This window comes from Triturus cristatus, chromosome 11 (genome assembly GCF_964204655.1).
Source record: "Triturus cristatus chromosome 11, aTriCri1.1, whole genome shotgun sequence".
Classification (NCBI taxonomy): Eukaryota; Metazoa; Chordata; class Amphibia; order Caudata; family Salamandridae; genus Triturus; species Triturus cristatus.
This window is the reverse complement of record NC_140594.1, coordinates 175,147,003-175,159,231: the sequence shown is the minus strand read 5'-3', so window position 1 is coordinate 175,159,231 and position 12,229 is coordinate 175,147,003. Positions and strand designations below refer to the sequence as shown.

The window sequence follows — 12,229 nt, the reverse complement described above, 5'->3', positions numbered from 1 at the left end:
CCGGAGGAAGAAGGGGGTGGCAGATCCGATCTGGCGTCTGTTGTCTAGTGTATTGTTGTGAGCGCCGCTGAGAGATGGGCAATGCCGCTGGATTTGCAAGTGGTGCAACAGTGCTGAACGCGACTGACTAGGAGGTCGCACATCCGAGTTCCATATGCACCCGAGATCCCGCTGGGAATGTGCGAGGTGCTACCCCATGGAGGGAACTGGAGCAAGCTGCGAACCTGGGAGGAGGCATGGATCATTGCAATTGGGGATCTCTACGAGGATGGAAACCTCCTTCTCTTCAATGACCTCATGATCTCCTAAGGTGGGGACTTTCTATTTCATGTGGCCCTCACGGCGGCTATTAGAAGGCACTGACGGGGAGGATTGGTGGAGCCTAAACTGTCTCCCAACTGTCAATACATAGTGATGGCAGCGGGAACTATTAAAGCGGTGACCTGTCTGTATCGGAGGATTACCCAGGACCTGCGTCAACCGCTGATAGCACTACGCCTTAAATGGGAAGCGGATCTGGGGGCACCCATTGAGGAGAAACCATGGGGGGAGGTGGTTGAGAGAGCATGGAAAAGCACTTGGAATGCGCGCTTTCAACTGATCCAATTCTATGTGATACATAGAGCATACTTAACTCCCGGCAAGATCAACCACTATTTTGGGGCTTCAACTGCATGTCCCCGGTGTGCCTTAGAGGGGGCGGGGTTTTTACACATGATCTGGGACTGCCCACAGTTGAGGGACTAATGGCAAGGGGTGACGACTGCACTGACGACAGTGACGGAGAGAGAGATAGCCATGACGCCAGGGGCTTGTTTGCTCCATTGGTTTCCACACACTGCTAAGACCAAGGTCACCAGCAAGTCCATTGATTTGGGGCTGGTCCTGGCAAAAAGAGAACTTACTACCCGTTGGAAGGCGTGCAGAGGGCCTTCTCGTACGCGTTGGCGCGGGGAGTTTGGGAGGTGGGCAGAGAGTGAAAGGAACTGCAGGCTACGCCAGGCTAAGCGCACTGAGAGCGAGAAATCAATGGAAATGGCGTGGGTGGCGCTTGTGGAACTAGTTAAGCACCCAATCGAAGACGACGAGGGAGTGCCAGATGGGGCTGAGGGGGCACAGGCTGAGTGAGGCTGAATGAAATGATGGGTGCTTGAGTCCGGGGCTGACTTGGCAACAAATTCCTCTGGTGTCCCTGGACCTCATTAGGATGCGGTCTATGCGGCAAGTTTCCTGGCGTGGTTTGCACGGGGTTTAGCTGACCATGTGGGTATCTCATCGAATCAACGGCATGCCTGGGGGGGTGGTAGGGGGAGGGGGTTTGCGTTGGGGTATTTGGGGACTGGGGAGGGGGGCGGGATTTAGGGATCCTTGTTTGAAATTCGCTGTTAGGCTGTATTGGGCGCGGAGAATTGATAACCTGAGGGCTATATTGACTGCTGGGAGTGAGAGGGGTCAACTGACACCTCACAAGGGCCTTTTGATGAGAACCCAGTTGCGACTGGATCTATGAGGATCTTAGGAATACTGATGATTGTATTTGCAATGTATTTTGTCTACCTAACTGCTCCTTTGTATTGCCCATGTGATTGTACCGCTGTCCTTTTGGCATTTTCTTTGAAAATCAATAAATTCTGTTTTAAAAAAAAATAAAGGTAATTTATCCGACATGGTCCAGATCTTTGAGGGAACTGCAAAAGACCTGCTGTGGTGGCTAACGAACCGCAATTGGATCAGTGGCCGACTCCTCTTCATTCCCCAGCCAGAGTTGACTAGTGACAAATGCATCACTACTGGGCTGGGTGGGAATCTGGGATAGGTAGAGATCTGAGGGCTCTGGTCTCCAGCGGAGTTCAAGCTTCATATAAACTTGTTGGAGCTTCAGGCAAACCTCTTGGCATTAAAAGCCTTTCTTACAGCAATCAAGGGAAGGCTGGTGCAGGTGTTCACCGACCACACCACCGCCTTGTGGTACTGCAACAAACAGGGCGGGGTGGGGTTGTGGATACTGTGTCAAGAGGCCCTGTGCCTCTGGACATAGCTGAAACATCAGGGCTTTTCCCTGGTGGTTCAACGCCTGGTGGGCTCTCTCAACGCCAGCAGTTAAGTGTGCTGGAGTTTCCACACTTTTCATCTCGGTTGGAGCTCTGACCTCCTGTGCACCTTTCTACAAATACCACTCCTGCCCAGAGTTCTCAAGAAGATTTGGAACAACTGGGCCCAAGTAATTTGTGTGGCACTGGATTGGGCACGGAGAGTGTAGTATCCTGATCTGTTGAGCATGACCATCGATACTCCAGCCAGACTGCCTCTTCAGGAGGGTCTTCTGTCGCAACAACAGGGCAGGGTTCTGCACACGAACCTGTGCCCCCTCTGCCTCCATGCTTGGAGATTGAACGGCGACAGTTGGACAGATTTCTACCTTCCTCCCGAAGTCCGTGAGGTTATTCTGGCAGCCAGGCATCCCTCCACCAGGATGGTATATGCCTGCGTTGAGAAAAATTGTTCCTGTGGTGTCCTTCCTTCACAGTCAACCCCCTGTTTGCACCTCTCTAACATGTTTTATTATTGGCTCTGCTTTGGGCACAGTTAAGAGTGACCTGTCCGCCATCTTGGCGTTTTTGCAGTTGTTGGACCAACCTTAACTTTTTCAGTCACCTAAAAGGGCTTCCTAAGAGGGCTGCAACTTCTGTTCCCACCTAAGCCATTTAGATGGGAACTCAACCTGGTCCTGACTTTTCTCATGTGTGCATCATTTGAACCTCTACCCAATTACCCTGTTAAGCTACTGACTATTAAAACTGTCTTTTTAGTGGCCATAACATCGGCCAGGAGTGTCATCGAACTACAAGCGCTGTTGGCGCACCCTTCTTATACAACCTTTTAACCGGACAAACTGGTTCTCTGGACACGTGCCTCCTTTCTGCCAAAAGTTGTCCCTCCTTTCCATGTAGACCAGAACATCACCCTGCCTACCTTCTTTGCTCGACCTCACTCTGCTAAAGAAGAAGAGAGACTCCAACACCTTGGCCCAAAAAGAGCGTTGTCATTCTACCTTGACCACACAAGAGAGTTTCAGGTGGACAATCAATTTTTCGTGGATTATGTGGGAGCAAAGAAAGAAAAAGCTGTACAGAAAGAACCATCTCACAATGGATTGTCCTGTGCATTAAGATCTGCTAAACACTGGCCAAGAAACAGCCCCCTTAGGGCTCACTCTACAAGAGCCAAGGCTGCAACCACTGCTTTAGCGCGTGGCGTTTGTCTCCTGGATATCTGTCAGGCAGTGATGTTGGCATTCTTGCACACGTTCGCAAAATATTACTGCCCAGACAGTCGGGTCCGTCATGATGGGCACTTCACCTATTTAGTCGTGCTGGACTTCTTGATTTATTCAGATTCACAGACCCACTTCCGAGGAGGTATTGCTTGGGTATCTATTCAAAGGTAAGGAATCTGAAGCTAGAAGTCTCTATCAGGTAAACAAGTTACTTACCTTCGGTAAGGACTTATCTGGTAGAGACTATATCTAGCCGCAGATTCCTCACCGACTCTCCCATCCTTCATGCTCTTGGAATCGGTTGAGGTATAGGGTCACTATTTTCAGGCCCCTCGTCTTTTCAACACCAGTGGCCAGTTCTCATCAAGGCTTCGCACTCCAGGCGTGAAAAGTTGCAAAAGTAACTAACGTAAATTTGTCGAGGTGGCGCCTTTATAGGTACCAGGTACATAACTTCAAGCACAGTCGACGCTGACGCAGATCCGAACGACGCCACCTACTGGCTCGTAGGGGTACGGCTTGAAAACCTTTTGTTTCCAGTATGACGCCTGGGGATATTCAAAAGTAAGGAATCTGCGGCTAGATAGTCTCTACCAGATAAGGCGTTACTGAAGTTAAGTAACTTGTTCTTCTGGAAATTCCACAAAACTGAACTGTTTGGATTTGCCTTGTATATGTAGTGCCTGGCCTTCCAGAGGCTGCAGTCGCATGGCCCTCCTCACCTTAATAGTTGCATTCACCCTCTACATTGATTTTTCTATCTGATTGGACAATGTTACTCTCTTAAGTAAGTGAAATGCTACACTTAGTGCAGTCCCTAGACTAATTAAGTCTGCTTCTCAATTTTGGTTAACGCTCCCTCAATCTTGGTGTAATTCCAGTTTGTTAAATTAATGTTGCAGTGTAAAGTTGCATCAAACTTAACTGTCCAGGAGCGCTATAAAATGGATAAATAAATAAGTAAATTGTAGAGCTTCAAAATAAATACATACTGTAGTGCTGATTGGTTAAAAAATAAGTAACAGTAAAAAATACATATTGAATGAGCATAAATAGCAGCATATCATTCTGAGTTCTACATATGCGTTCCAGATTGCATCCTTTTCCTTTTGGCTGTCCCTCATAATTGTTTGGAAAGAGAATTCCACAGTTGTATCTTTTTAAGTTCCAATAGTTTTTTTAATCTAACTTTCTTTACAGTATTGAAGGCAGGCATTTCCACCTTGAACATGTGTCCTCATTTTATCAGCTCAAGTCTAGACATGCCCCATAAACTACCATTCTTTTTGCAATTCCTACCCTCCTTGCCCCACAAAAGCACCCCACCAAACCACACCTTTTCCCCAGGAGATAGAAGTCAATTCAATTCCAGACTCTGCAAACAGGTCCGGTAATTTGACATGATTCCCCAAGTTCAACATAAGGCACTACTTTCTGGTATGATTTCAGGTTTAGCTGACTGAAGTATCGTCCAGAACATTGAGTCCTCACAGGTACCATAGGCAACTATGTTCTTTGACAGTCACCCGGAGTGCTAGCACTAGCCTCCAGAGTTCCTGGGAATGTTTCTTCATTCATTCGCCCTCATGTACAACTGTCTCCTTCCTCTGCTTCTGCAACCACAAATCCATTTGGTAATTCTATTGCGGACCCGTGGTAGCAGGACCACTTATTTTGCTTCTAGGTGATAGTAGTAAATGGGAAATTGCTTTTCTTGTGATTGCTTTGAGGGCGTATGTTGCTACTGAGGGACACCCCACCAAGACTTCTTCTGGACATTTTGTAAGCACCACATTTGTCGTGTGTTCTACCATATACAGGAATCCCAGAATTGTGATTATATTTTAGACACACTCAGAGGCTTTCTGAGATGGTAACAATTCCCTCCACACTGCCTCCAACAGATGTTAGTGCATGCGTGATCTATGGCTTGTATCCTCTTTGGTGTATAGTGCCCTCTGTTTAATAATCTGTAGAGCGTTCTGCATTATCTCTTTTCGGGGCAAGTCACGTCACTCTTCTTATCCAGTTGAATTTCCATTTCTTTTCCCAGGTTGCATGGAACACTAAGTTACAAGGCACAATACAGTGGGTGATGCTTTTGTAGCAGCATAGTATGGTTCATGAGGAGTTGCCCTGTTGCAGAGGCTCTTTTCAGAGGATGTCCATTTGCTGTGGCTCCAACCAGTGCTTAATTTGTATAAGAATAAGAGCCGAGCCCCAATTTTTGCTCAGACGCCCATGACCAGCGCTATTGAAGATTGTGGTGCCAAATACCAAGGCTGTGTAGTCTTGATTCCACCTCAGATACTCCCAGCCTCTTTAACTTACTCTTGCAGGTTCTTTTTCATCCCTTTATCACTGTTTTTACACCTTTCCCTTCCTCCTCCTTTCCTATTTTGTTGTTTTCTGCCTCTTGCTTTAGATCAATCCTGTTTAGGAAAAATAAATGCCAGTCCCCAAAAATCTGTGCCGTTGGGCCCCACCAGCAACCACAGTCTCAATTTAAGCACTGGTTTCAGCTCTTGCTTGTGGGCGAAACCCCTATAAATTTTGAGCATGCTTCCTCTCAGGCAGGCCAAACTCCTCCATGGCCTGATCAAATAATTTGATTTGCCTCACTGTGCAAACCCCACCTTCCTTCTAAGCTATATAATCCTATCTTGCAAGATTCATGGTGAGCCTGATGGCTCCACAGTGATACAAAAGGTCAGGGAAATAGTGTTAACCGCTATTGAACACCGATTTGGTCCTGAATTCTGAGAGCGAATCTGCTCACCAGACAGATGTAGAGTTTGGTATATCTCAGTATGTGAAGATTCCAGGGCTCCTCCCAAAATGGATGTTCCAAATAGATTTGCACTATGGAGTAGCATGCAATGACATTGTCAGTCCTCATCCATTCCATCATGTAGCATAATTATGCCTTTTGATTTGCAATTAGCAAACCATTATTTTTTTCCCTGTCATGAACACTCCTATTAATAAGGTGTGTTATATTTATGCAATTTTATACTCCATGTGTGATTTAAGATGATCAGTCTTATCTGAACTGATGTGAATTTACCACGATCATATTCGATATCTGGAGTTCAGAGTGACAGCTTTTGGGCCATCAGCGAACAAATTAATGATATTTCATAGATCCCCAATGTTTACCACAAGAGTTTTCATTTATACATCTTTGATGGTTTTCAGTATAATTGTAGCAGGAATATTTGTTGAATTAACCTCAGTTGTAATCCTATGATTATTGTTTGCACTGCTAGAAGAAAAGTAATTACATTGTCACTCTGTAATGATCAAACCTAAATCAATTTTCTTTAAACGTTAAGAGTGTCCGACAACAGAATCATGTGCCAACATAAGGCCTAGCTGACTTTATGCCATTGTGATTACACAACCAATGTAAGAACGTTATTAGATTTGTTTTTACAAGTTGGTCTTTACTATCAGTATAAGCATAAATATTTGACAGATCGAGTAAACAATTTGAGTGCAGTGATGAGGATATACAAAAAGTACAGCTGGGTCATGAGAAGATGCCATTAGTGTTGATGACAACAACTCTATAATAGTACTATGCATTCCCAGTGTCCATCCAGAACGTCATACTTAAGTAGCACAGTCTCACTAGTGGGCGCGGTGTCTGTATGCTCCAAGAGCCCATACCTATTAATCTATAAAATTTCCCAGCAGTGGCCCTAACTTCGTAACCTTCGAACTGAAGAGCTGATCTGCAATTTGTGCGGTGGAGGCGGTGTATCTCCACTGGGCCCAGCACTTAACTAGCTGCAGGGGGTAGGGCTTGGTGGTGTGAGGAAGGGTGTTGTTGGTGGCATTACTGTGTGACCACACATGTTGGAGGGGCTGGTACGGGAGGACATGTCAGCCTATCTGCAGGAATTAATGCGATGTGTAACATACATGCACACAGCACGAGGGGACTGTAGACTTTGAGAAGATAGTCCTTGAAGGTATGGAGCTGTATTATTTATCATAGAGGCCTGACATTTGTCTTAGCTGCTAGGTTTTCTAGCTGGGTCCCAGGCATCCTGTTGTGGTGCTTTCCTGTTGGTGTGTTAACAGTGTGGCAGGCCGTGACCGCTGCAGTTGCCCATTTGAGCAGGTCTTGTAGCCAAAGCTGTATTTGGAGAGGGGGCATCTGGGGATTTCCAAGATACTGATATATACCTTTTTGCTAGTACATATGCCAAGTCAATGAATTTTGTAGCATATTTGTTCTTGCGTGTGCCAGTAATGTCTATTAGTGTCGTTGACACCTCTCCCTAGAACCGCCTAATAGTTTGGCAGGCTCATACCATGTGATGGAAGTCTACCTCCTGGGATGGGCATCAGGGCACATTAGGGTTCCCGTCGAGGGCATTTGCTGGATACGTACAGGGGTAAGGTACAACTGATGCAGAAAATTAATTAATTGTATTTTTAAGCGGGGATTCCTGTACACTCTACAAGACAGTTATTAGATCTTAAGTTGCAATTTTCCTGTGATGCCAGGTGGAAAAACATGTTATTCCATATAGTAACTAATTTCATTATTGGGTAAATCTTGCTTTCAAAAGAATTAAAGGGAATTATTATTTTGTCCAACCTTAATCAAATAAATTTGTTGAGACGGAGTTCTTATTGGAATGTAAATTTTATTTTATTGACATTTAGAGCAGGCATGTAGGCATAGAGCCACCTTCACCCACATGGCGGCTTGAGAGAGCATTCTTTAACTGATATTTCTTGGCTTTAATAGAGCAGTATTAAAACAATCTCTTGGCTAGCACCAATATCTAAAACACCACCATCCTTCGTCCTTGTACAATATCTTCCAAAGGTTCTTAGGATTTTGTTAGGGTCTTCGTCAAATCGCACATATAAAAGCAGGAAATTCCACAGATTCCTCTTCACATATCACTTTTTGGAGGGTTTTTAATTCATTTCTATTTGCTGCTTGGCTTACAGTTCCAGAACGCATGAATACGAGTTTCATTGGTGATGGATTCTTATCTTTCATTTTTGAGCGCCTTCCGATGGAGACTCAACTTCTTCTTCCTTGTGCTCTTTAGTTACACCTTTGGTGTAACCTTCTTCCATATTCTGGCTTGCTTATTGTAGAAAGATACCAGTTTCTGGCTATTCTGTGATGAAAGTAAAATGATCTTTTCTCTATATTGCTCGTATTCAGGGTCTTGAAAAAGTCTAAGCTCCGGGATTAAAAGAAGTTGTTCACTATAAGAAATATGCAGTGAGGCTGACATAACGGGTACAATATAGGGAAAATTAAATTGAATATCCCACCCAGTTTGTCTTTTTTACCTTTATATGTGACGTTATTCTCAGTGACATTGTTGCTATTTGTGCTTCCTTCTTATGTTAACTGTGTATGCTGGACCAGCTATCCACGCCCAAGTGTAGCAGGCTATGATTGGCCAAGAGCCACCACTTTTTGTTCATTGCTATTACGGAGCTCCCGACTCTTATAAAGGTGTGCATCAGTCTATCTCACCTCTGCACAACATCTCTGGCTCTCATTTCTACTTTACTGTTACAACCTATGACTATTTACATACATATATACAATATTGAAGTCTTGGTCACAGTCATTCACTTACCAGGATCACATCTAAAGTTTAACTGAATCAGAGAATAATTAGTCCTATGCCCATCGGGTGCTAGAAAGGGTGATGGAGTTGGATGAGAGTCAGTGATGTCCCAAGTGCCCTCATACATCAGATTAACTTTGCTGAGGCACAACTGCATCACATGATGAAAAATAAGTTAACAAAAATGTAGAACCGGGGCATTTGTTGGGTGCAAGTACACCCCAATGATTTGACAGATGAGGTTTAATTTCTGCCCAAGTCAGTGGTACTCAATCAACCTCAGAAGAATGAAAGTGTGAGTGGACCCACAGGGATATGGGCATGTGACCATGGAGTAGACCACAGGTCTCTGCCGTGCAGTAGATATATCATTCTAGTGAGCCGCCATTCCTGGTTTATAGCAACCTCTTTAACAATTTAAATACCTATATATAACATATATACTTTACTACCACATTTAGAAAACAAGCTTTAGTGAAGATCTTGTGGCGCTAGTAACTCCAGGTACTCAGTCAGTAGGTTTAGTGAAAAATTTGTTGCAGAACCTGGTGCCTATATTGTGTGCCAGGTACCCCTCATGTTGATGTATGTTTGTTGCCATGATCCCTTTCCCAAAGTGGCAGACCTCTTCGGCCCATCAGTGTGGGTTTGAACCTGAGTCTTAATGTGTTTGCCTCGTTTTTTCCTCAAAACCTGCCGTTTTCACTTCCTCCACTCTTCCTTTTGCTTAAAAAGCTTATGACGCAACACTCAAACCTTGAGCAATGTGCATCGTATCACCGGCCATTTGCAGCAGTTGGAATGCATCTTCTGCTTGGGGAACAATCCTCTGGTGCATTGCTCTACTCCATTTGCTACCATCAGTACGAGTGCCCTCCTGAATCATGTGGCATGCATGTAGAGGAGCAAAGAATGGGTAGCCCTATCTTGCTGGAGAGGTTGGATTTCATAATTAGGAAAATAATTCAAGAGGTGAGTATTGGGTCTTGGAAACCAGGCACAGTGCAAATGGCCATTTCTGCCATTTAGGCACTATAGTGCTCTATTCAAAGACCCTCCTCTTTCAAAGGGATATCAGACTAACCTGCAGTCCATAAATTGTCTCTAGACCCTGTGTACAGCACCCCCGCCCCGTCTGTATAGATAAAGCTTAAAAAAAAAAGACAAGATGACCACCATGCCTGCGTGCATAAGCATTGGCGCCCATAAGAGAGAGGGGGATGTGAGGGAGGCAAAAATTTGGCAAAGCCAAATAGGTTTCACATTGGCTTTTCAATGCTTATTAGTTTTCTTAATTTTTTTTAATTAATTTTTCAAGAAGACATAGGAAGTACAGAGCAGAATCAGGACATGTACGTCTGCGTAGTCTTGTACATTGGTATCATCAAAACTCAATGCTTATTAATATTTTATTCTTGCCAAGGGTGCACAGCGAGTTAACCTTTTGCCCAAGATTGCTGGTTCGGGAGAACATGAGTGCGGAGATGTGGTCTTGGAAAAATATCTTTCTACAAGAACTGATAATTTTTTCTTGCACAAAATAGAACGTAATTATTTAATGGTTATTATAGGGAGAACATGGGGTGCACTCTAAGTTGAATTGTTCCGGTTGATATAGATGGTTCAAATGTAAAACGACACCAATTTACAAAAAAGTTATAAGAAAAACGTAGAATTCATTAAAGGAATATTCTGAGTGGATAATGTCTATAAGCTCAACTCTATTTCTAAAATGTATTGTCTGTAGAACAAAAAGGAACTTTTCATGTTAATCAGATGCAACATCTTTTCTACAAAATAACTCTTTATTTATTCAGTAAACTGAGATCCGGTAATGAGAATGGAACATTTTCTAATAAGTAGCGATTGAGTAAAGCACACCACATTTGGCACAGAGCTAAATCAAGAGTGGTAACCACCTCAATTTCCTGACCTAGGATTTAATGGGAGAGTTTGAACCTCCTTGCCGGTCCCTCCTGCTGGTATAATAACCAGATATTGCTGGAGTAGTTGATTAATATAAAGGCTGTACAGGGCTCAGTTTCCCTGTGCATATCACATTGTATATTTGAATGGGCACATATATATGTGTGTCTTTTAATGAGTCTATTGTTATGTATTTGGATCATTCACAAGACTAACAAATCAAAAGCCTTGAATGAAATTTGGAAATAATTGGTAAATCGTTCTTCGCCCTGCCTCCATACCACTTACTATTGAGTTGAATCTTAATACATTGTTGCACAGAACAAGATCGTGCAAGAAATAGGGGCGATTCCTCATGTGAATTGCCACGGCAGAACTTACTAGTTTGTCTTTTCAGAGAGTAGATCATTTCAGTTCTTGCGTGGGCAGGCAGGAATCTATCAGAGGCTGTGTTACATTTATGTAGAATTTACTCCTACAATACATCTATCTGGAGTATAAATTGCCACCTTTGAGTTTACCCCTATGTCAATATAAGGAACATAATGCAAGCAATATGATTTTTACCAGAATGGTGTGGATACTTACTGCTAAGTTGGTAAATGTATCGGACATATAAGCTATTGTTCACGCCTGTGAAAATAATCAAAATTAGTATACGTAATGATGTAAATGTGAATCTTTCTTCCAGGAATAATTATATCAATTCAGTTACGAGCTGAAGAAAAGATACACAAGCTAAAGGATGAGAAGAAAGAACTCTCAGATCAAGTTGCTCTGCTTCAACAGCAAAACAGAGAGCAGGTAAGAGTGTCTATTTATAGGTACTCTTGTTGTGTTTATCTATGGGGGGAGGGAGGGGAGTGGGTGTGTGTGTGTGTTTATTTATATATATATATATATATATATATATATATATATATATATATATATATATATATATATATATATTGGTAATATAGGATCATATTACACGTTACTAGTATGTATTTTTTTTATATTGCATGGTTATTTTGGGTTAGTTACTTTGACAAACTATTTTCTTTGAAAGTGTAACTAACCAATGAGCAGTGATTGGAATTTGAATGTTTCGGTTCTGTTTACCTTTGATGAATAATTGATACAACTATGGGCAGTGATGTGAGCTAGTGGATATATGAGATGCCCTGGCAGCATATGTATGGATTTTCTGCATTTGCCATATCATTTTTACCTAATACAAGATTTCACCAACAATTTAGTTTCTAGCTAAAATGGATGAAAGCAATACTTCCAGAGAATGACCAGCATAATTTACTTGTTTCCCACATAATTTAGATAACCTCGCAGCATAATTTATTCCTTAATGCCGCATAATCCTTGCATGCCCTGACAACTGTAAAGCTCTCCATTCATTTGGGGACTGATGGCA

At 43.1% G+C, this 12,229-nt stretch overlaps 1 protein-coding gene across 7 annotated transcripts in view; it reads left to right on the top strand.

Annotated features, from left to right (window-relative positions):
• Positions 1–12,229, top strand: part of HVCN1 (hydrogen voltage gated channel 1) — a 246,507-nt gene that overhangs the window by 175,100 nt on the left and 59,178 nt on the right. For all 7 annotated transcript variants that reach the window (XM_085636320.1, XM_085636316.1, XM_085636321.1 and 4 more), the window contains one exon: positions 11,510–11,622. In XM_085636320.1, coding sequence (XP_085492446.1) covers positions 11,510–11,622 — 113 coding nt within the window. The remainder of the gene's footprint in view (positions 1–11,509; positions 11,623–12,229) is intronic.